The 25,557-nt window shown below is 49.9% G+C and overlaps 2 protein-coding genes across 3 annotated transcripts in view; one reads left to right on the top strand and one right to left on the bottom strand.

The window, feature by feature from the left end:
- Positions 1-1,691, top strand: part of dnah10 (dynein axonemal heavy chain 10) — a 112,071-nt gene extending 110,380 nt beyond the window's left edge. The window contains exon 76 of the mRNA XM_051921587.1: positions 1,425-1,691. Within this exon, the coding sequence (XP_051777547.1) occupies positions 1,425-1,571 (147 nt within the window). The 3' untranslated portion in view covers positions 1,572-1,691. The remainder of the gene's footprint in view (positions 1-1,424) is intronic.
- A 201-nt stretch (positions 1,692-1,892) lies between these two features.
- Positions 1,893-25,557, bottom strand: ccdc92 (coiled-coil domain containing 92). Of its 2 annotated transcripts, none has more exons than XM_028825224.2 (4): positions 25,229-25,557; positions 16,166-16,313; positions 12,952-12,993; positions 1,893-3,111 (listed from the first exon to the last, which is right to left on the bottom strand). In XM_028825224.2, exons 2-4 carry the CDS (start codon positions 16,293-16,295, stop codon positions 2,327-2,329), a joined length of 957 nt encoding a protein of 318 aa, XP_028681057.1. In that variant the 5' UTR covers positions 16,296-16,313; positions 25,229-25,557; the 3' UTR covers positions 1,893-2,326. The 2 variants fall into 2 exon arrangements, with proteins under 2 accessions (XP_028681057.1, XP_051777546.1); XM_051921586.1 differs by lacking the exon at positions 25,229-25,557 and adding an exon at positions 25,115-25,136.

Here is a 25,557-nt window from a genome sequence, read left to right as displayed (position 1 = left end):
GCCGGTCAGCAGACCTCTGACAAGGTGAGCCAGAATGAAAGCCTGACCTCAAACCTGAAATATCTCAGAACAAACTTGGGAGGCGTCTTCAGTTTTATTACCAAGTAGTGAATAACAAAAGACCCGCTTCTCATGTTGAAGGGAGAGGTGTGACATGGCGATTAGCGCACGCGAGGAAGGATGTCATCGGACATGGGACAAACCATTTCCTGCTCTTTCCACTGTCGCCCAACCCTGTCCGTCTTTAAAGATTTCTGAACCAAACCCGCGTGCCCTTTCACAGCTCCCTTGGCTCCTGTGCTGTCATGCGAGACCCTTCCAGACGGCGGTGCAGTTGTCCCTGTCACTCCCTAGTTTATGCTGGTGCTTTCATGAACACTATGCTACACTTTTCCTCCCCTCACAAGAGTTTGTCAAAGCTGTTTTATTTTGTAAAGTCTTCATGTTTTTCTGTGCCCACACTTATTGCAATTTGTCCTTACAATTGTGGTCAACGCAACCTGGAAATCACCTGAAAAGACGGCGACAGAAGCCTGATGTGTGCACAGCCGTCAACAGGAGAACAGGACCACAGTGAAGACCTCTTGGTGGCCGAGTGCTCCTCTACTTCGGAGTGGCGCCCACCTGACAGGGAGTCCTTTAGCATGCTGACGGCTGTAGCAGTTGGGCCCCAGCTCCCCATCACAGCCCGCAGAAGTGACCTGTCCAAGCAGACCGACTGGGATGGACAGAATTAGAACCTTCAGCTTTATTTGTTTTCTAGCACTTTTTGGCCCTGGTTAAGCTGTACCCTGACCCAGTACAATCAGTAAAGCAGTTTACCCATAATGCTCAGCCCTGTCTCATCTGATCGATGTGTTTATGATACGAGTAGAGTGCCAAAATGAGGAAGCGGACCACTACCCGGCTTGATGGGGCCTTTGACAGACCCGTTTCTGAAGCATAAATCAGGTTTTGGATCTTTCTGTACAAATCTGTAGCAGTTATTGGTTATGGAAATGAGGCGGACTCAGAGAATTGCAGATTTGATTTTCAAATATGGAATTTTCAGAAAAAATAGTTTAGTTGGGACTTCATTATTTACAGGACAAGCGCGTGAGTAGGATATTGGCCTCTACGGTGTTGAACACAGCTCTTCAAGTATTGTGTTGAAAGAGGTGCCCACCTTGAGAAAGTAAGCTTCATGGCCAGCAGTCGCCTGTCTTTCTGAACGTCTCGTCATGGTACGTGTAATGAGCTGGGCAGTGAGGCTGACAGAGAGTCTGCTGTCTTCTGTAAGGAATGGCCACTCTACTGGCTGAAAGGGTCACTCTGTAATCCAGAGGCTCAAATCGTGAGCAGACACCGTAGGTGAGGCCATCTGTACTGATGGATCATCACGGGCTTGAGGTCATTTTGTTTAATAACTCTCTGTCTCCTTCCAGAATACGCTAAGGACGCCCGTCTACACGACCTCCATGAGGAGAAATGCCATGGGCGTTGGCCTGGTGTTCGAGTCTGACCTTTTCACAAAGCAGCACAACTCCCACTGGGTATTGCAAGGAGTCTGCCTCACGCTCAACTCAGACTGAAGCCTCTGGACGCTCTGTGTACGTACTGCATTTATGTACATATGTCAGTTCAACTCACATCATGGTGCTATATTTTGTTTATTATAATATTTTATTAAAGATGAGTCACTTATTTTTAAAGGTTGTTATCTTTTTAATGATTAACCAACACAAAACGTACACTCGGTGCTGCTGTTATGGGTCAGCCAGCGGGTAACACCAGGAGTCTTAGAGGAGCTGACGCTCCAGCGTGTAAGAATCAGGCAGAGGCAGGCGTGGGACAGTGTCGGTTTTATTACCAAAGCCAGGTCTACTCTACTGACAGGCCATTCGTCTTACATCTACACAGTCGGGGCTATCTAGGCAAAGGCTTTGTCATGTGACTCCCAGAAGGCATCCTTGCCAGGGCCTAGTGACATTGGAAGCAGACGCCTGGCACCTTGCTGCAGGTTTGCCATTGTGGAGTACTGACTAGATTTACACTGGGGGGGGTCCTTCAGCAGTTGCGCCGCACTTGTGCAGTACAAGCAAGCAACGAGGAGAGGGCGCCGTTGAGTTTGGCTGTGTTTTGGTTCAGACTCGAAGAGGAAGGCCTTGGAGGTGCCACAGTAAAGCTGGTATGGTAGGTGTAGGCAAGGTGACAGAGGCAGTTAAAACCTTTGGCATGCAGTCTCTCAAAGTGTAGAACCTTCGGAGCAGATGAATTAAGGATGAATCTCTTAGCACAGTGCATTGCATAAACCAGCCCATCGGACTGGATCACTCGCTCGGTCAGCCTAAGCAGTTCTGTCGGCGCCTGACCGTTTGCGGACAACTTCACTGCCATTTACCTGATCCACAGCCAGGGTCTCCACTTGGGCCTCTGTGCTCGGAGCGACGGCATGATGGATGCGGTGAGCCACCCCAATGTGTGCCTTGTGCTGCTGCTTATCTCTGCCCAGACTGAAGTGTGGCGCAGAGGAGTTGCGCTCTGAAGGAATGGGGGGGATTACCAAAGGCCTCTCTTTCAAGAGTTGTGCATCGGAGGATTCTCTGGCCAGAAGGAATGGTGTTGGGTCAGGCATGGCCTCCATGGTCTCGCGCAGCAGCAACTTGCGGCCATCTGAGCCCAGCCGGTACACTTCAGCGTACTCAGAGTTCAAAGGCTGCGAGAGGCTCTTCTTCATCCTTCGCCGTGGTGTGTCTGTCATTTTCTCCTTGGGGGGTGCGGGTTTGTAGGACGACATGACTGGGCTCACGTTGGGGCTGCTGTCCGATGTGCCACTTGATGTGGCGATCAACTTCTTTTTGGTGGCATGCAGCTGAGAGGTCAGGTAAGCGATGGTGCCAGCTCGCTGCTCCAGCTCGCTCGACAGCATGTTAAGTTTATGGCTTTTCATCTTCAGCTCTTCCAAGTACTTCTTCTCCCGTTCCTTGATGGTGTTCTCCAGCACGGAGATCATGGCATTCTTTTCTTCTAGCTCCCTTAACAAGGCGGTGTTTTCTTCCTCTTTGGCTTTTAGCTGAGTTTCCAGCTCCTCACATTTTTTCCTCAGCTCATCACAGCGGGAGTCCCCCGTTCCTGTTGAAACAAACGTAAGTGAATTTTAAAACTGGCACACATTAATGCGCTGCCCGGACACCTCCAGGCTTCAGTTGTGGCAGATGAACGTGAGGCACATCTTTATAGGACTCACTAAATGACCTGCAGACCAGAAATTCTCAGCTGTGTTGAGGTAGGGGTCACTGTTGGCTCAATCACATGACCTAGAGGTGAACAAAGTCACCATCACTAAGTAAATTTAAACCAGAAACATCGAGAAGGCCCAAAAAAGCCCATCTTGGTGCTGCTCTGCCTCCACTGTTAACAAGCAGGGCTCGACAGCACACTCGCTCGGCTTTACTGTTAGTAATACAGTGGAAGGAAGCCTGGTGCCAGTGCCACCAAAGACGTCTGCCGGACTTCTACTTGGCCAGTCAAGAGTGAAGGTCACCTGCTAAATGGTGAATTAGCCAAGAGAATGAAAGCAAACGGGGCGATTGTCCTAGAACCTCACAGTAACCACAGGCAGGGCTAAACGCAGTAGCTGACTGGACGTTTGTAAGGTTGCCTTTTATTTTACACTAACACCACTTTTAACTCGGGGCCACACCCCGCCTGTGGTTTGAGGATGAAGTGTTGGGCTTCAAGTTCCAGGGTTGCTGGTTCAATTTCCACCTCTGCTTGAACAAGCCCATGTCACCCGAGGGTACAAATCACATTGGGTACTTGGACAGTCTGAGCAGGTAAACGAGGGTTAAAGCCCTGCATGTCTCTGCCCTGTGGCACTCTTATTTAGAGGACTGGGCCCTGCTGCCAACTGCCTAAAGCAGGTGTCCTCAGTCAGTCCTGGAGGGCCGCAGGTTTTTCTTCCAACCCAATTGCTTAATAAGAGACCCTTATTGCTCACGTAACACTTCTGCTTCTCTTTAGTTGCCTCACTTGTTAAGATTTTGAACCCTTGCTTATTTTAGTCTTGATTGCTCCTAATTAGAAATAACATGAAAATGACAAAAGAGCAGCATTTCTCCATTTAGCTTGTTACCATTTACACCTGTGTGAATTTATCATGCACTATTGGGTTTAATTATATACTTGGAAAGTGAAGAGAACAAAGTGAAGGCCGGAGAATTACTCCTCCATTTTAGTTTTCAGATCATTTGGATGAGATCCTTAAAAAGGGGAAGAAAATCCAAGATATGAGAAGGAGCTGACATAGCAGAGTTAAAACAAGGCTTAATTATTCACAAGAATTGCTTTCTAATTAAGAAGCCAGGTTAGAACAAAAACCTGCAGCCCCTGTGGCCCTCTACAACTGGGATGGAGGACCCCTGGCCTAAAGTGTGGCAGGCCTAGGACTTGATGTTTGGGTGAACGGTCACAGCAGTCGACATCGGGGATTAAGAACACAAATGGCGGTTTTAAGATGGTCTACCAAGGGCAGGACTATTGAGGGGCAAAGGCAAGGACCCTAAAAGCCCAACATTCACAGTTGAGTTCGCTTCTCTGCCCTGGTGGTAGTCGTTATGGCCTACCAAAAGGACTAGGGCAATTTAAATAGGCTGCACACAAGTGAGAGGGGGGGGGGGAAACGACGACAAAATACAGAAAAAAAAACTAAAACCAGCTCAATAAAAACAGACTCCGTTTATTGTCAAAAAGACACACAAAACAGAAACAAGACAGGAGGACAACACTAATGCAGCTGTCTGGCTTCACAGAGTTAACACAGTAGATACACACTCTCCACATTTGTTGTACAGATGGCTAGCGCATAACAATTACATTTCTTTAATTAAAAAGCACAAAGGTAGGCCATCCAACCCCAACTCTCCATACCTCGCTCTGTCCTTTCCTGCGCTTTTCTTCTCTTCTCTTCTCACATTCTCACCTAAACCCCCACAGAAGCTTCTTTTATAATCAACACCCCACCCACAACTCAACAGGTGGGTAATTAGGCCAGGACTCAATTAAGTCATCAGCCCCAAATTAGAGTTTAATAAAAAGATTTAGAGGAGGTCGTAAGCGTAGGATGTTGAGGGAGAGACACATGGAAGGCACTCACTGTTTGTGCAGAAGCCCCTCTTGATGGTAATTGTGTAGTCACATCAGAGAGAGCACAAGTAGTCTTTTTAGATTAAGCCCAGGATCGACTCATGGCCTAGTGCAGGGGTGGGCAAATTCATTCCTGGAGGGCCACAGTGGCTGCAGGTTTTTGTTTCAGCCCAATTGCTTAATAAGAAGCCCTTATTGCTCAAGAAACACTTCTGCTTCATTTTAGTTGTCTCCCTCGTTAAGATTTTGAACCCTTATTGCTTATTTAAGTCTTAAACTATCTATCTATCTATCTAAACAGCTGCATTCTCGGTTTTTAATTGCTCCTTATTAGCAATAAGGTGCAAATGACAAAAGAAACCAGCAGTTATCCATTTTGCTTGTTACCCTTTACGCCTGTGTGTATTTATCAGGCACTATTTGGTTTAATTAAATACTTGGAAGGAAAGAGAAGAGAAAAAAGTGAAGGATTGAGAATTACCCATCTGTTTTACACTTCAAAGTATTTGGATGATATCTTTAGAATGGAAAAAAAAAATCTAGGACATGAGAATGACCTGACATAGCAGAGTTAAAGTACTAACCAGCCATGAAATGGAATTATTGGCAAGGATTGTTTTCTAATTAAGCAACTGGGTTGGAACAAAAACCCGCAGCCACTGCAGCCCTCCAGGAATGAATTTGCCCACCCCTGGCCTAGGGGAAAAGGCCCCTGAGGACCAAGGTTGGTGGTTCAAATCCAACCATGCACCCAACACCCACCCCCAAATGCCTAGATGAGTGGTCCAAGCTGTTCTTCTGCTGAAGTGGGTGAGTAGATAACACTAATAGCTGTTTTAATCTAACAGCAAAAGGGACCTGTGGTCCAGGGGATAAGGTGATGGACCCTGAGACCCAAGGCTGGTGGTTCAATCCCCAACCCTGGCCAACCAAAGGTCCCCACCACCAATGGCCAGGTGAGTGTTACTCTTATGTTGAAGTGCACGACCCTGAGAGAACATAAAAAGACACTTCAGCCTAACTGCTAAAGGAGACCTGTGGTCCAGGGGATAAGGTGATGGACCCTGAGACCCAAGGTTGGTGGTTCAATCCCAACATCCAGGTGAGTGTCATTCTTATGTTGAAGTGCATGGGTACAGAATACAAATAGACACATTAGCCTAAACATTGTAGGAGACCTGTGGTCCAGGGGATAAGGCAATGGACCCTGAGACCCAAGGCTGGTGGTTCAATCCCCACCTCTGGTCAACCAAAAATCACCAACAACCCAGGTGAGTGTTACTCTTATGTTAAAGTGTGTGAGTAGAGAATACAAATAGCAACTTTAGCCTAACTCTAAAGGGGACCCGTGGTCCAGGGGAGAAGGCGATGGACCCTGAGACCCAAGGTTGGTGGTTCGAATCCCACCTCTGGCAAAGGGTCCCCACAGAAGCCCCCCACTGTCCAGGTGAGTGGTTGAATCTACTCTTATGTTAAAGTGTGTGAGTAGAGAATACAAATAGCAACATTAGCCTAACTCTAAAGGGGACCTGTGGTCCAGGGGAGAAGGCGATGGACCCTGAGACCCAAGGTTGGTGGTTCGAATCCCACCTCCGGCGAAGGGTCCCCACAGAAGCCCCCCACTGTCCAGGTGAGTGGTTGAATCTACTCTTATGTTAAAGTGTGTGAGTAGAGAATACAAATAGCAACTTTAGCCTAACTCTAAAGGGGACCCGTGGTCCAGGGGAGAAGGCGATGGACCCTGAGACCCAAGGTTGGTGGTTCGAATCCCACCTCCGGCGAAGGGTCCCCACAGAAGCCCCCCCCTGTCCAGGTGAGTGGTTGGATCTACTCTTATGTTAAAGTGTGTGAGTAGAGAATACAAATAGCAACTTTAGCCTAACTCTAAAGGGGACCCGTGGTCCAGGGGAGAAGGCGATGGACCCTGAGACCCAAGGTTGGTGGTTCGAATCCCACCTCCGGCGAAGGGTCCCCACAGAAGCCCCCCACTGTCCAGGTGAGTGGTTGGATCTACTCTTATGTTAAAGTGTGTGAGTAGAGAATACAAATAGCAACTTTAGCCTAACTCTAAAGGGGACCCGTGGTCCAGGGGAGAAGGCGATGGACCCTGAGACCCAAGGTTGGTGGTTCGAATCCCACCTCCGGCGAAGGGTCCCCACAGAAGCCCCCCACTGTCCAGGTGAGTGGTTGGATCTACTCTTATGTTAAAGTGTGTGAGTAGAGAATACAAATAGCAACTTTAGCCTAACTCTAAAGGGGACCCGTGGTCCAGGGGAGAAGGCGATGGACCCTGAGACCCAAGGTTGGTGGTTCGAATCCCACCTCCGGCGAAGGGTCCCCACGGAAGCCCCCCACTGTCCAGGTGAGTGGTTGGATCTACTCTTATGTTAAAGTGTGTGAGTAGAGAATACAAATAGCAACTTTAGCCTAACTCTAAAGGGGACCCGTGGTCCAGGGGAGAAGGCGATGGACCCTGAGACCCAAGGTTGGTGGTTCGAATCCCACCTCCGGCGAAGGGTCCCCACGGAAGCCCCCCACTGTCCAGGTGAGTGGTTGGATCTACTCTTATGTTAAAGTGTGTGAGTAGAGAATACAAATAGCAACTTTAGCCTAACTCTAAAGGGGACCCGTGGTCCAGGGGAGAAGGCGATGGACCCTGAGACCCAAGGTTGGTGGTTCGAATCCCACCTCCGGCGAAGGGTCCCCACGGAAGCCCCCCACTGTCCAGGTGAGTGGTTGGATCTACTCTTATGTTAAAGTGTGTGAGTGGAGAATACAAATAGCAACTTTAGCCTAACTCTAAAGGGGACCCGTGGTCCAGGGGAGAAGGCGATGGACCCTGAGACCCAAGGTTGGTGGTTCGAATCCCACCTCCGGCGAAGGGTCCCCACGGAAGCCCCCCACTGTCCAGGTGAGTGGTTGGATCTACTCTTATGTTAAAGTGTGTGAGTGGAGAATACAAATAGCAACTTTAGCCTAACTCTAAAGGGGACCCGTGGTCCAGGGGAGAAGGCGATGGACCCTGAGACCCAAGGTTGGTGGTTCGAATCCCACCTCCGGCGAAGGGTCCCCACGGAAGCCCCCCACTGTCCAGGTGAGTGGTTGGATCTACTCTTATGTTAAAGTGTGTGAGTAGAGAATACAAATAGCAACTTTAGCCTAACTCTAAAGGGGACCCGTGGTCCAGGGGAGAAGGCGATGGACCCTGAGACCCAAGGTTGGTGGTTCGAATCCCACCTCCGGCGAAGGGTCCCCACGGAAGCCCCCCACTGTCCAGGTGAGTGGTTGGATCTACTCTTATGTTAAAGTGTGTGAGTAGAGAATACAAATAGCAACTTTAGCCTAACTCTAAAGGGGACCCGTGGTCCAGGGGAGAAGGCGATGGACCCTGAGACCCAAGGTTGGTGGTTCGAATCCCACCTCCGGCGAAGGGTCCCCACGGAAGCCCCCCACTGTCCAGGTGAGTGGTTGGATCTACTCTTATGTTAAAGTGTGTGAGTGGAGAATACAAATAGCAACTTTAGCCTAACTCTAAAGGGGACCCGTGGTCCAGGGGAGAAGGCGATGGACCCTGAGACCCAAGGTTGGTGGTTCGAATCCCACCTCCGGCGAAGGGTCCCCACGGAAGCCCCCCACTGTCCAGGTGAGTGGTTGGATCTACTCTTATGTTAAAGTGTGTGAGTGGAGAATACAAATAGCAACTTTAGCCTAACTCTAAAGGGGACCCGTGGTCCAGGGGAGAAGGCGATGGACCCTGAGACCCAAGGTTGGTGGCTCAAGTCCCACCAACCCAGAACACCCCCCCCCCCCCCCCCCCCCATGCTACACCTTGGGCCCCCCCACACCTTATGCTACACCTGGCCCCACCCCAAAGGAGATAAATCACTAACCTCTGAATCCCACAGGTGCTGCTTCAATCACCACCAACATCGAAATGGACCAATGCCAGCTCAAGGTGTTGCTACCCTAACACTGACAACCATTTTGTACATTTATGTTACGACACCAAATTCTAGACACAACACTTCAGAAAATTAAAGAGAACATAAAGTAAGTAGAAAATGTGGCAGAAGATGGCACACGACTGCCAGTGAGCGAGACCATCAGGCGGACACCCAGCCCGTGCTCACTTGTCACTTACCGTCTGCTCCTTTCTGGGTCTGAGCGTCAGCCTGGTGTCCATTGGGTGTTGTCTGCACATGTCCAGTGTTTGGGGAGCTGACACTGATGCTGCATTTCTGTGTTTGGTGCCTCTAACTGGTCAGCATGCTGCCCCCACAAAACTAAACATCCCATCCAAAATCTTCTATCAGTGATTTACAGAAGCATTTAGAAAAGGGTGCAAGGCAGAGTACAGGAACAGACAGGAGAGACAAGAAGACGTGGGAAACTGCAAGTTGTGTGTGACCTCTTAATGATGGCACCAGTGATCAAGTGGCACATAATTAGGAAACAGCACAAGCAGTTAAATAGGCAGCTGCCCAATAAGGCCAGTCAAACAGAACAGGTGACACCACATGCATTACAATGAAAAGACGTCAAACAACACTGCTGTCATTCAACGACATGCCATCTGTGGCTCAGACTTTGACAAACACACCAGAGTACAACATCCAGGCAGCCAGGTTCAAACGTTGTCAGACCACATGTATCCCAGCACCACTTGCTTAAAACTCTTATATAGTTTTTATAAACTCAAACACTTCTCGCTTTGCATCACACGCCCATTTATGGTCAAACTGAACACCAACAGAGGCGATGGAAACTAATTAGACCTAAAAAAAGTAACAGATTTCAACAGATAAAAACACAAAACACGTCATCTGAAAGAGTCACAAAGGGGTGCCAGGCGCTCGTCCATTGAGTCAAGAGCAGCAGCCACTTAGCCACTCAAACGATGAAGCTGAACATAACGTGAGAGCAACAGCAGTCATTGACGTCTGGCTGATGGAGTCCGTCATTGGTCAGCAGACGTGAGATGGTAGTGAAGTGAACTCGTGATCAGCTGAAGTGCCCACATATCACATCGGCGTGGATTCATGGGGCACACTCAGCTAGAAGCTTAGCTTTCTGCAGTTCTAAAACTACCCAAGTGCCTGGATGCGGTCACCATTGTTATTACTGTAGCTCTCCACTCAGTGTTGCAGGTACTGAAAGGACACAAAGGACAGCGCCAAAAACAGGCTAAGACCGAGAACCCTGGGAAGTCTGCTCTGCCGCACTGAACGCAGTATCGGACAATCCGATGGAACAAAAATGCCTCCCTTGAAGGAAAGCAACTTCTTATTGCCTCGGAAATTTGAAATAACCTGTACAGGAGCAATTGGGAAAAAGAGGGGTTGAGTTATTTGAACACAAGACCGGTTCAGTGGACCTCACTTCTGCACAAACCCCTCCATCATTAGACATGGCACATCAGTAAATGATATGAGGAAGGCAGAATGTGCCAGTTTGTCTGTTCTGTCGGTAACTTGCCTCTCATCACTGTCACCTGCTTCGGTCACCTCTGTTTGCTTCCATTAATAGCTAACCCCGGTACCGTTCAAAGAAGGGGAATACAATCTCTTGCCCTGCATGTACCTTCAGCGCCTGTCTTGTATGCGTGTGTCTGAATCTCTCATGGCCGGGTGCCTTCTCATAAGGCCTGCTAGTCAGACTGTCACTTGAGGAGCTTTGCTCGCCTTCTGTCCGCTTTTACAATTCCCGTCTCTGAAGACGACTCTCAGTGTGCCTCCCTCACCTTTACTCCTCCTTGTGTGTCTCACATTTACAATTCCTCTTTCAATCGCGTCACCAAAGCCAAACTGACCGCTCAGAATGCCAAGAGGGACTGAAAACCCAAAACTTAGTGTTTCATCATATAGTGGACCAGTGTGTTAATAGAAAGCTGCAGTTAGGTTAACACCCTCGCCAGTTTAACAGCCATTTTTTTTTAGGATTACCCAAGTTTGCCTCATCCTTTGAGGGGACGAGACAACCAGCACATCGAGCCCGTGATTTTATAAAACATGACTGGAAACTGAAATAAAATGGCCAGAATAAAAGGCGATACTCTTCTGTATAAAGTATGAGAAATAAACCCCAACACAAAGTTCTTCTGGAATTTCATACAACATAAAATGGCTGCAGTGTGGGTCAGCTGCCTGCACAGATCGATGCCCCGCAGAATGTTATAAAATGTCAAAGCTGCCTGAAGCTCCCGAGGGAGTGTCGTTCGGTTATTAAGACATTCAGACTGTGAATGGCCTCCTCCTTATGTCAGCCCTCTCGTGATGCTGGGTTTTTAACGGACCCTTGATCTGCGGTGGCGTTTCGGCACGTCTCCTTTCATTGCTTCACCTCACTTTTAGGAGGTTTCCTTCCATTCTTCAAACTGCTCTTTGGTTCCTGCCCTGCACCCCACACTGCTCCCTGTGATCCTAAACCAGACTTCTGGGATTTTCCTTCATAAACACTTCATCCGGAGTCCCACTGCAGTTAAAACGTCACTTACTGAGAGCAGGTGGTCCAGTGAGGTTTTCAAGTGAATCCTCCAGGCTCTGTGATCAACACCACCATGCTGGTCCAGGACCTTCTCATCTTTGTGTACTCCACTCTTGACATTCCCACCCACCAACTGACATAATCTGGTAGAGCAGAATCCACCGAGAGTCTGGTGCTGGGGCGGTCCGTGACATCAGTGTCAATCAGACCCCCACACTGGGCCGAGAGACACTTGGGGATCAAGACCGGCAGAGACCTTTCAACAGCTTTCCTCCAATCAGTACTCATCTCACATATGGAGTGCTCACTAGGACCCCTTAAGCCTCCTCTCCCACCATTATGGTGTCCGGCACCTTCACAACTAATGGAACCATCACTGGACACAGACACTTACAGTTTGGCTCTCCGTCTGTCTACGGAGCTGCGCTTTACATCAACCACCTTGATGTGCCCAAAACCACACAAGTCCTCCTCGACCCCAGTCCAAAATGTACACGAATTTAGACACAGCCCCTGGGAGACCTCTTCTAGAGCCCACCGCTCCCGCCTGTGTCCTCAGTTGACATCCCACTGAACGTCTGTCTCCTCCCCTGACCCAAGTATTGATCCCCTTCCTTCAACAGCCATCTTCTGAGTGAATGGCAGCCCCCTAAGGTCGGCTTACTCAGCTTCTCAGCCATTGGAAGAATCCCAAGGAGTCTATCATATTACAAAGGGAGCGACTGAAATTACAAATGAAGAACAACGCAGTGGGGAACAAGTCCAAAACTGACATTCGGACCACTGCCCTCGGACCGCCTTTCTACTCCATGTTTTTTTTTTTTTTTAAATATTTCTAGTGGAGATGGGATTGATGTGCTGTGTGAAGTGTTTAACCAGTTAAAGTACAAGATAAAGGCCTTGATGTGGACATACGGGGGTCTTACCGTGCTGCTTTTGAAACCCCCATTTCTGTACAGAGTGGAAACCAGAGGGTGAAACTGCGTGTGCGTACAAGTGATGATGGGCAAGTCCCATTAACACAGACCAGGGTGGGAGACAGCAGGCCGGGCTGACCAGCCATCGTTATTAGGACTGAGCTTCAAAAGCCATGACCTTAGCTGGTGTCAAAACAGAAAGTCACTGTGGGGACCACTAAGACCCTTCACTCAATGAAAAGATTAAAGACAAACCTTTACTGGGCCCAAGCTGTCCACCGGTCTTGAGTGGCACTACTGTCATGAGGTCATGGGTGCAGGATGGCTCAGCAGGTTAGGGTGACAGTTAACAATAATTGACCCACCAAGTCCCACATGCACAATTGTGGGTTCAGACATACAGATAAGAGAGCCCGCTTGATCTTACCTGAGCTTTCGGAGTTCCTCACCGTCAGTTCATAGGTCAAGTCTGAAAAACAAAACAAAAAGCGACATCAGCATCATATGAATGGTCTTCCATAAACTGAAACAAACAGCGGACACAAAGCCATGAAACTGAACAGTTGGCGCCCCTTTATGTTCAATTCAAATCCAAACTCCTCTACAACATTCACTGCTGCTGCACATTGGGGGGTCTCACGTTGTACTTCACTTACATGAATGTGGCAGTTTTCCAGACTTCTGCCAGCTCACTCCAACACGAAGGCTGCACTTGCAGTATCAATGCCCTATCCAGACAAAGTCCAGGTGGTCTCTGGTGGGGGTCTTCACATATTAGTCTGTGTAATACTATTTAAAACATAGCCCCTGAAGACTGATGTTGAATATCGTGGTGTGTGGCACCAGTGGCCCAGCAGGTCTGTCTTTGAGGTCTGGTCACATCAAGGAGGCAAATGATTCATCAGGACCCTGCTGGTTACCATCGTAGTCTCGGTTTACTTAAAGCTGTCAAGTGTCGATGTTAACTCCTTTCAGGCTCACAGATTCACGAGCACAGCCCCCCGACACTCACACGAAGTCCGCCTTGTGGGCTCTGATCACTTGTTCATCATCCCTGTCACTTCACACTCACAATACCAAAGCACCTTCTCCTTCTCCGATGCTGATGATGTCTCCAGAGGCTCTCACACCCAGACATCTCCTGAAGAACTAATGGGTGAGTGTGGAGACTGCCTGGCCTGGCACTTGTCTGGGTCACCCACAGTGTGTGCTGGAGCCGCAGGCAGAGGCAACAAAGGGCACTGCACTGCCCACTGCCACAGCACCATCTTTAATAATCATGAGGAATGTCCGCAAACTGCCTCTTTAGGAAACAGAGAAAAAACAGGAGCAGTGCTGAACAAGAAGAAAGTGGAAATACGACACCAAGTCAAAGGCACCTGTGCTCCTCACAAAGTGTCTCCTAATAAGGGGCACAATAGCACTGAAATGACAAGCATGCGACTCCTAGTGAGGACCCCCAAGTCTCCCTCTGAGTAAGGAAGCCGTCAAAGTGCTGAATTCAAACCGAGACATCAACGGTCATTTAACAACAACAACTACTAAAGTGCGGTGCGGCGTGGCACACCAGTCTACTGAGTGTCACAGGGAGGACGGCCGGGCGCTTATGCTGTAAACATCTCAAAACGGTTAGAACAATCTGAACACACTGGGCTTGTGAAGTGACCAGTGACCTGGAGACAGGAGGAGCTGTACACGCGTGGTCCTTGTCCTATGGGTACAGTGGGAGACTTCTGCTATTAAGGGCATCACAAAGGCCTGATGCTATGCCCTCAGTCTGTCAAGGGACTATGCCAATTATGATACTGACAGTCATAACAGGCCACCACCAACAGGTGGCACTAAACCCCACCTCCGCATACTGGTGACGGTATCTGCCTGAAGCCAACCATGCTGTAAAGCGGCAGAAGGGAATCTTACCTGGGAAAAGAAAGGCCGAGAGCAGATATGATGGCTGCATGTCTGAGGGGTTACTGGGCCTTTAAAAGACAGCGGGGCTATGGGGTTACAGAAACTCCAGTGGCAGTTAGGAGAAGCTCTGAATGATCTGCGGGGGCTCCTTAGCCAATTCAAGACCCCAGAAGTAGGAGCTGGACAAACTGATCAGCCAGGAGGGGAGTCCGTCTGTCAGGAGGAAGTGGTCATGCAGTGACAGAAGTGTAAATGGTGTGTAAGCTCGATGTCACGTGAACGGGTGCCCACAGCTGTCAAGATGTGTCACAGGGTGAGCAGTGTACTGGAGCAGTGTGACAGCTCCGCACTGTCCATAAAGTCGCTGCCCTGCTGTGCCCCCCACGTCCAGCGGCCGCCCACTCCTGTTTTCAGGGTGGCTGTTTCCTCCTGACCTCCCTAAAGACAAGCAGTAGGCTGGGTGGCTACTCTGAAGTGCCCCCACCGAGGCTGTGCAGGGTTTGTGCCCCTGAAATGCACTAAGAGGGGCTTATGAATGTTCTCCTGTGGTACATACTCAGTGTTGCATAACTCGGGCTCTACAGAAGGTGCGGTCAGGACATGTTGGGCCTTCTGAAACAAAGTCGACAGCCGCCCAGGCTCTGAGGTCCTCTTCATTTGTGTCCAAGAAGTGCCAGTGAAACATACCAGCCGACGTGGGACATGCGGGGCCGAGTCTCGTTTAATGTTAGTTACTGTGGGCGGCTCAGAGAAGAAACCACAGACTTGAATTATGAGAGTTTTTTTGGAAACACAGCAACAGTTCTTCATGTGTCACCCCAAAATAAAGAACAGGCACGCTCAATGGTGTTTGGGGCATCGCTCACGAGCCCTCACCAGCTTTCAGCCATCTCTGATTGTTCTTCCTTGCCCACAATCTCTACACACACACACGCGCGCACACACACACACACACACAAAAGCTTTCTGTTAACTGTCACTTTGAATATTTTGCCACCGGATTTCAGGGTCTTTTAAACAGCCCTTTGGACTCCCTGGTGGGCTGTGCTGGACCATGTGGATCCGCTCTGCTCCTTTGCGTTTCTTGACGCTTGGCCTTCTAGATCTTCAGTATCCGTCTATTTGACTTTGGTGTTTTATTTTTTTTTTTTAAATACAAACCACAGATGTCCACCAGCATGCCGTGAAGTTCCACTTTGCTACTAACGACACTCAGCTCTACCCACGTGAACCTCAAACACTCCACAGGCGCTAGTGTTTAGCCAGTAAGGCCAAGGGCAGGAATCTTGACCCCTTCACAGAGAACACTCGGACATCTCAGTGCTGGGCAAAGCCTTGGCATTGTACCCGATACCAACATGAGCCAGAGGGCGCCACTCGTGCAACACAATGTGCTACAAAGCCCCTGGGACTTCCCGCCATGGGGTGTTCTCACCCCCTCCATGTTGCGTCCACTGGTTATTTTTCTTTCCTTAGGTGACAACTCCAGACATGCGACTAAATGTCCCTTAGAAACAGTGTGCGCTGATAAAACGATTTCAAAGTGTCTTTCTGGGTACCTGGACGGTGATTGGCGAGGCTGCCGCCTAACAAAGCAGCCACATGAAGTCGAGGGTCCTTTTGGAGTGCGACGTCTCCTCTCATTATAGAGGGTGGTCCGTGTTTAAATGTCTAATTCCCATCCCCATGGGGTAGCCTCCCCACCACCGGCCGCTCAGGCCAGTCCTCACCTGTGCAGTGCTGCTGCAGGCGGCGTATCTCTGCATGCAGACCCTTCAGGGTGTGCGCGTGGTCCTGCTGAAGGAAGAGCAGGTTCTTCTGGGCACTGTGCAGCTGATTTTCCAGACTTACTCTCGACATGGTGACGGCTCTTCCAACCTGAAACAAGCAGAAAGTGCAATTCAATACACAATAAGGAGGGACGAGACGACAGCAGTGTGATAAACACGAGGGTCTCAACACGACTTGAGGACGTGGCCCTGCACCGTCATACACTGTGGACCGCCCTTTGTGAATGTTCTTTTAATTTCTAAATAATCTGCTTTTATCATTTGACTGAACTTCTGTCCTTCATACAAACACTCACCCAGCGCTGCAATCGTCCAATGGCTAAATGTCTCGGACCGAGCGCCACTGAAGCTCCTCAGACTCACTATAAAAAACGAAGCGCGAGTCGGGACTGACGGACTACAAGAGGTGTGTGGCATCATCCACTACACACGGAGCGGGCGCTGTGCCCTCGGCCTGGTGCTAATGGCGCTGGCAGCCCATTCTAATCAGATTTCACTGCGACAGGAAGTCGATCTCTCGTGAACTTCAGCCAAGCCTCCTGGTCCCAGCTGCCTCCTCTGGACATTAATCAGGACCACCGTCTACAAAGGGCATCCCGCTGAAATTCTCTTAACAAACATGGATATGATAAGCACACCAGCGGGGACGGGAGACACTCACAATGCCGACGGACCGCCTGGTCCTCTGCTGGCGCCTTCAAACACAGCCAAACCCGAGCTCACCCTTTGCTGAACCACATCATCAGCTTTTGGTGGACACACTCTGAGTGTCCCAAAGAGATCTGTCTGATAGTGGCCTCGGGGGTCCAACGTCTGGCGCCTAACCGCTTAAGATTTGATTGTTGGATCAGAACCACAATTTTGACTTTGGTATCGATACCCGCCTTCAGACCTCAGTATCAGTGCCATGGTGGTCCCTATTGCTTAGGAAAAAGGAAAACTCCAAACTCACCATCTTACTCGAGCCTCCCTGTAATAGTGACACTCGCATCGAAGCAATTACGGGACCTTTGGTTTGTTTTGTGACGTCCACAACGTTTTTCCACAACCACAATAGCGAGTGTAAAGCAATGGGGGGAGGGGTTATTCTGGGGGGATTAAGTGGAAAGCTGATGTTTACTTCCCCTACTGAAAATGGGACGTCCAGGTTAGGAACTCAAACACCAGTGACGCTTGTGTGCAAACTGACATGTCCACGGAATGAGACTTCTGCTGAAGCCCCCGTCACACTGCGGTGACCACCGAGACTCAATCTGACAAAATCAGCCAGGTTGTAAGGGTGGGCTTGTGTGAGTGGGCTCAAGAGCTGATGCCCAATGAATGAAGCACTCACCTGGAGGGGAGATGCAGCCAAAAGAGGGGTCTGTGTGTCCGGGTTCTCATGTTTGTTGTACAACAACAGAATGGAAAGTGGAAACAGAAAGGGCTGGTGAACCTGCCGTACTTGTAAAATGGGGGGGGGGGGGTTTCTTTAAAAAGTAGACGACATTGGTCATCCCCAGTCGGACAGCTGAAAGCGGCTGGTGATGGAGTCCGCCGTGATCACTGCAGTGGGCCGCTTAGAGCACAGGAATGAATCCAACTGCACACCTCCTTCATGGATGAACTGACTTATGAGAGATAACTTTAAAAACGTTAATCTGCAGCATCAACTGCAAGTTTCTCACTCTGTAATACCAAAAACCTCCACGAGATGGCGTCAGCCGGCCCCCCTCAACATGAGGGACGTGGAATCTCAAAGCTCAACACTGCAGCTTACAGGCCTTCTAGTTGGCTCTTCCATATTAAACACAGGCGTCTGCTCCATCAGCAAAGGGCCTCACTGAACACCCACGGCGCCATTTTAACTGAAGTGCTCATTGTGAGACCCCCTCTAACGCCTGAGCCGCACTTGTGAGTTTGTGTCTCAGAACAGTAAAGCGACGCACGTCTCGTCAACCAACTCCACTTGGTGTCCAGGGCGGGACCACCCACTAAGCAAAATACACACACAAGGCAAGGGGGGCACCACAGAAGACTTCCACTGGTGGATTTACCACATGGTGCAGCGGAAGCAGGTTCCACAAAAGGGGGCTCCCACATTTAGTGAAAAATGACATACATATATATACAAAAAATAATAAAAATAATAACAATACAGGTTAATGATATGGAGCAATCTTGGGAATCTGGTAAGTGGCACACGGTCCAGCAAGGCTCGTGTGGTCCTTCTTGTCTCGGTCAGTCGTCCACTGCGGCTCATATATATGGGGGCACCAAATCTTTAAAGTGCCTCTAAAGGTCCCCTGCATGCGACTCAGAGCTCACTGACCCACCTGGCTTTATCTCTGGAATTAAAGACACCGAAGCCGGCAGTCGTCAGGTGTGACACCCTGTTCTGTTAATGCCAGCCATCACCACCTGTCCACACTGTCACCTGATGATTTGCCTTATTTAGAGACCCCACGTTGCGATTCACCTGCTTTGCTGAGAAAAATGTTGAGCCGATAGGCCAGGTCGGTCATCAGAATGGCGTCTGTCCAACTACGGAGTGGATCGCTGCTCACACTCTGGGCCACATGGGCAGGAGTCCCGCTTGTTAACGCACAGCAAGGGGCTCAGGGCAATGGACCAGGGGCCAGCAGGAACTCGGAGAGAGCAAACAAAGCCAATGGTTCTCCTGCTTCTCCATTTTAGAAATGAAGTAAGAGAAGCACAAGGAACAGGAAGAATGTAAGGAGCCCGACTTCGCGAGGCCAAACAAAAGAGACGTGCCATTGAGCTGTCACAGATCTCACGTCGGCCTCGGCCCGTCACCAGGGACACAACAGCAACAAAGGACGGGCGTATGAAGAGCTTTGGGTGCTTGGCCCTCGTCTTGTGCAGAAATCCTCTCCACACCATTGCCCTGCACTTCGACCAAAACAAGATGACTTAACAGCTAAAAATGAAGTGAAGTGGCTGAATGAGAGCACAAACCCGACAGCACCATTCAAGACAAGCAAACGTGCTGGAAGACCCCGACAAGAGAAAGCCTTGTATGAGAGGAAAACATCCGAGACTTCGTCTGGCTAACAAAGATGTAAAAATGTGCTCTTGATGGACAGCCTGCCTTCACTGCACCACTTTGGAACAAATCGGCCTGCTCTAACGTTTCTTAAAGAGGGTCCCTCGTGTTTCCAAAGCCCCCAAGTCAGATCCCAACGATGGCCGAACTCTTTGTGCTGCTCTTCTGTGTTCACCGATGGCCGAACACTTCGAGTGCAGCTCATCATACAGTGAAACACGTCAAGCAGACTCACACAAGATGACCCCATGAAGCCACATCTCAAATACATGGCGCTCAGTCTGCGGACAACCCCTGCTGCTATCTTCTGAGGGGCTCATTCGCTGGTGGATTATTAAACGAACACAACAATGGCGGGCTTTACTTCTGCCAACATGTCCCTCTGCCACTGTGCACAGTGGGTGAGTACCAGTGTGTGTGGTCAGTAGTCCATTACTGCTGGACAATGGAACTGGACAGGTGAGGACTCTCTCTGTGCTACCACTGCCCTCCATCCACCCAAAGTCAGCACTGTGGGCACAGGAGATCGCAGCTTAGGAGGGAGACGCAAGCAGTGAAAGACATCACATTAGAGGTGGTGTTGAGGGTGCAGGAGACCTGCCCTTACCAGGCCCACGAGTGCTCTGCTCACACAGGGGTCCACTGAACAAGTGCCCACCCCCAACTACACCCAGGCATCACAGTGCCGTGTCACACATCTGCTGAGAATTTCGTTTTGGTACATTTGACTCCCCTGAAGCCGTCACTGTCACACTCGCCTCTCAGTCCTGTGTGTCTCTTGTGCTGCCTGGTGGTCCACAATGGGTTTTGCCCAGGCTGAGTCATTGACAGACAGTGAGAGAACGTGAGTCTTCTTCTTCCTCTTTTCCCATTTCTGTTTTTGATTAACCTTCCTCAGTCACCTCACCAGTCGAGGCTTTTTCCTTCTTTATCTTTATCCTCCATTCCCATCACATATTCAGGGTCTTCAGCCTGCTCTCCTGGACTATCTTAGTTATCTCTCCCCCTTTGGTTGTACCTCCACACATCCCTGTCAACCTTATTTCTGTCACATCTCACTTCTTCTCCTCTGCTCCTTTTACTGCCCACGTCTCGCCTCCACACATCACTGGTGGTCTTTAAACTCTCTTCAGGACTTTACATTTAACCTTCACTCACACAATACTCCTAAGGCCTCCTTTCAGTTGTTCCATCCCCACCGCCCCCTGTGGGTTATTTCTGCTGCCACTGATCCTAAATATTTTAGTGTATCCCCTCTTTTCAGTCGCTCTTCCTGCAGGCCAACTCCTAAATCCTAATCACCATGAAACCTCAGATATTCTGTCCTCCTCCTCTTCCTCATGTTTATCTTCAGTCCTTTATCTTGTTATGCCCTTCTCCATGTTTCCAACTTTTCCACTTCCTCTTTTCCGGTGCTACACAACACAAAAAGCCTGCACAAGGACAACTGGCCTTTAATCCCACAACTCAGCACATCCATAACCGGATCAAAGAGGCAACAACCCTGGTGTAGACCTCCTCCGGCTGGGCTCTTGTCCGTTACCCCCAAGTCCTCACTCCCTCATACATATCTTGGATAATCCTCAGACACTTCTCTGGTCCTCCTTTCCCTCTCGTGCATCTCCAGACCACCTGACGTGGCATCTTCTCCAAATCACAGACCACCACACGCAGACCTTTCTGTTTATCTCTTGAGCAACAGTAATGTCAGCACAAAAGGACAAGTGGAGGAGGAACAGCAGGAATCAATCAGCTCTCCACTCAAGTGGCACCAAAGAGACACGGATGACAGGGGGCAGGAGAGAGCCTCACATCGGGGGAGGTCACCTCGGGGGCTTATCTTGAACCCCTGTGCTTTCTAATCAGAAACCTGCGAAGCACCAAAAAATCAGAAGGGTAGCAAACAAAAGGGACACGCAGAGCAGACCAGCCTTTGAGGCTCGGTGAACTCGTAAAGAACGACATTTCAGAAAACGGCGCACAACGTGAACGTGCAAGTGGCGCTCCGGCAGCTTTACAAGGCGGAGGAAACTCACTGTACGACGAATGAAGAAGACAAAGTGCTAACTGGGACCGCCATTTACACGAGGTGGGCAAACAGATTCCTGAATGAGATAAAAAGACGCGATGAGCTGCCACTGCCTAAGCACTAGTGTTGGACCACCACTAGAACTTGAGACGCTAGCTTCAGTACCAGTTTTCGGACCCCGGCACCAGACCTCATCTTACACCACCTGACAGAATGAAGTGAGCGTCGAAGCAGCAGGGCGGTGGCGGGTTGTTCTGACTTGAGGTGTCAATCTTGTTGAGACAATGGGGGGGTCGTCCCACTTGCTAACGGACATTTCCATTGCAGCTGTAGCTGGGGGCTTTCTGAGCAGGATGGACACACTGAGAGGGAAGTCGACGTTTATTTGTAGCTGGTCCCACACCCCTTTTAAAGTTTGCATTTTTCCGGTACTTTCTCAGTATTGCCATACCACACGACCCTCCCAAGAACACGTTTAACGTTTGTTGTAATATTCGCCTCTCGCTCTTCGTTATTTTTTCCTGATCTCATAAAAAGCCCATGGCATTGCCACCAGTCACATGGCCAAGTGCCTGGCAGCTCGCTGAGCAGGACGCGTCACTGAGGGCCGTGACACAGGCGGGTGCCGTTCCTGTGTTCTTCTACTGCCCAGTGCTCGAGGTGAGCCACGTGCATGAACTCCAATCAGGTGGAAGAGCTCAGAGAGTCTCCAACTTCAGGGGGTTTCTGCTGCACTGCTCAGCCATGAATTGTCTACATAACAGGAGAGCATGCGACTCTTCTTAAGCTGTGTTCACGTATGTTGTTAAATATCCCAATTCTGACACCAATGCTCAATTACAAGCCACGTAGCAGCAGTTAAACGGCTAAATCTGAATGGCCAACTCCACTGGCGCCCTCGCCACACCTGCCCGGTCACAAAGACAAATGCCATCTGAGCAACAATGATGGAGAGCTAACTAAACCTTCAGTTGCACCAAAAAACGGAATCGAGCCGAAAATCCCTGCAAAAGGTTTAATAGCCTGCTCTGCCCATGATGATAGCGTTAACAAAGAAGGCCCTCATCTCCGGGGAGTGAGCACTAACCCCCGAGTCAGATCTGTGCAAACATCTATAAATCATAAGGGATATCAGGCCTTGCAGGCCACGGCACGACCAGCATCACAAGGAGAACAGGAAACTGCTCAAACAGGGCACTGAAAGGGCCAGGCGAGTGGCGTGCAGGACCAGCTCCTCAAGGCCATTTTGGCTGTGCCCGCCACGAGACATCAGACGTGCCCATAATTCACTTAGCGCACCATTAAGAACCTCCATTTGCTGCCGCTGAGGATGTATTGATTTTTTTTTTGTGAAAATATGTTCTAATAGTTTCCGTATTGATAAGATAAGTGCTGCTGGGCCACGGATTTTCCTAATTATTTACGACGGCTCTTTTCTCATACAGCACTGGAAAGTACAACTGCAGACACGGCGCCATGCTGACGTCCCACATTACTACAAGGCCATAAGTGACATCTTAGGGTTGACCGCCTTTCATCTTCAGTCTCTGCAGGAAAGACCACCCTGTAAAGGCATTCACGTCTTCTAAATGGTCAGCCCTCTGGCTGGAACACTTTTAGCTGATACAATGGAGCGAAGGCAGTTGATCAAACAAGGAGACACCAAGGCCGGCAAGGACAAACACGTCTACAATGGCCGCACTGTTGACCACCAAAATGACGACCCCTCCTGGGCGGGGCTGGCACGTGGCTCTGTGATGTCTTCAGTGGTGACACTCGCAGCCTGCCGCTTGTTTTGAAGACATCCTTACTTTTATTTCACAAACCATGAAGACTCTGCTCCAAACGTCCTCAAAACACCAAAAAAGCTGAGGTCAGTCCTTCACCACACGAGCCACGCAGCAGCAGTTAAACGGCTAAATCTGAACGGCCAACTCCACTGGCGCCCTCGCCACACCTGCCCGGTCACAAAGACAAATGCCATCTGAGCAACAATAACGGAGAGCTAACTAAACCTTCAGGCACCACTGAGGTTGGCAAACTGCAAATGGACTCAAACAGGCTTTAGTCTGTGTGTGTGTGTGTGTGTGTGTGTGTATAAAGGGCACAGGAAATGTCAGGCCGGGTTCAAGGCCTGAACAACCCTCAATTCGTTTTTCTTTTACAGAGTCACTAGCAGCGCTAGACAGATTGAAACATAAGGAATGTACACAGAGCTCAGCGTTAACGTTTGCAGTGCACCATCCACTGGAAAATATTTTGTACTGCAAGTAGTAGTACAATGCTTTGCATTTATCATTCCAACAAATGGTGCATCACAAACAGTTGTTGTACTCAAATGCATTTTATTGACAAATGCAATGCATGTGTCTGCTAAATCACATTTGGTGTAGGGAATCCTAAAAGCAGAGTTAATGTTTGTGGTACACCATCTGTTGGAATGACAGAAACACAACAACAACACAGACACCTGTCATTTTATGACGGTGGATGCTAAAACTAAATGGCTGCTTTGACGGCACTGGGTCTTCATGCCTGATACTGTCCTGCTGAGGGCATGTGAGTGGCCTTCTGCGGGCGTGTGAGTGGCCTTCTGCGGTGTGGAGTCAATGTGATGCATGTAAAACAAACTTGGACCTCTGTGTTTTATTTTCTTTCCTGCTGATACTGTCAGTGTTTTGCTTTTCAGAAGCAGTTTGTGTTCTAAGTACGGTGGGCATGGAGACCACCTTTGAAGAACCCAAACTATCAAATCCATAAAGCACACCCCCCTGCCCGCCCGCTTCCTGATTTTGTGTTCATCCACACCAAGGAAGCAAGTCTTGTGACTCTCAGGGGCCACTCATCCTGGTTTTGTACTCGTCCGACTCGTTTAGCTGCCCCACTTATTCAAAGCCCCCCACTGCTGATAAGTCTCTTCACTCTTTGTGCCTCACAGAGTCACCCCCTTTCATTGCAACTGAACGACTTTCTAATGTGCAAGAAGGACAAATCCAAATCATATCCACCCTCGTGTCACATCTTTGTCACCATTTCAAATTGCTTAATAAAAAATGGAAATGCAACCACTATTTGGAAAGGCGAGGATTTAAACTGGGTGACAAATGATTGTTTTCTGATTTTATTTAATGAGGTGGTCCTTTAATTCCCAGATCCGACTCTCCACCGGCCCAACCACTAGGTTTGATTTACTATAAGGAATTCAAAAATAGGACCCGTCGGCATGCGCTTTAAAACAGCGGCCATTTCTCGGGGGCACATCCTTAGGCATGGGGGCACCGCCACAGATGTGCCCGTCACATAGTCTGGGTGGGGCTCTGTCACGGATTTGTGACACAATGCCAAGCATGCGGCCGGCCACGACAACAAAAGGAGCGGCGGAATGAACTTCTTAAACATGACACTAAATCGCATCCCCCAGATCTCCGAATTCACACCGAGTCGCCAATGACATTAAAATGACGCCACCAGTACCGAGCCCGGGCTAAGCGGCGACATTCGGTGCTCCGTCTGGACTCGGGTCCTCCCCTGCGGTGGGTGTCGATGGGCAGGCGCGTCCGACTCGCAGCTCGTTGATTTCAATCCGAACCCTCCGAGCCCGCACAATGAAACTTTGTTCAGCAGACGGCCGGGCGCCCCGCATTGCGGTACGGACACTCAACCTGTCAGCCCCCCGGTGCGCGTGCAAAGAGGACGACGGGCAGGTCGCATCCTCCTTCATCCTCGCCTGCGCAAAAGAGGCGCCCCGGGACCGCGTTCCCCCGTCGAGGACATCGCGCTCGGTGGGTCACCGATGTGTCTCGACGAGGCCCACCGTGTAGAGGTCACCGTCGCGCACCGCTGATGAGGTGCCCGTCTCCTCCCGGCGCCAGAGCCCCCCGCGCCCCGTCATTCGGCGACGCCCCCGCTCACGCCATCCCGGACTCACCTGTCGCGGTGTTGCTCCCCTCGTCAGCGTCTCCCGAGTGTCACACGAGCACAGATGTCTTGTCCGGCGCGTCGCTCCTCGACAGCCCGCGAGCTCGTGCCAGATCTCATCTCCCTGAGCGACCGGCCAAAATAAAGCGAGGCATCACGGGATACAGCCCAGCTAGTCTTACCAATCGGGCCGGCGGCTCGTGCGCACGACAGGCAGGCACCGAACTGGGCACAGAGACACGGCGAGCGACCTCCGGCTTTTGTCAACGCGCCCCACCTACGAGCCGCTCCTCGGAATCAACGTCGCAACGCCATCGATTTGCACTCGTTAAAAAAAAA

The sequence above is a fragment of the Erpetoichthys calabaricus genome, chromosome 18 (assembly GCF_900747795.2).
Source record: "Erpetoichthys calabaricus chromosome 18, fErpCal1.3, whole genome shotgun sequence".
Taxonomy (NCBI): Eukaryota; Metazoa; Chordata; class Cladistia; order Polypteriformes; family Polypteridae; genus Erpetoichthys; species Erpetoichthys calabaricus.
Note: the sequence above shows the minus strand (reverse complement) of the source record. Positions and strands in the feature narration are given on the sequence as shown.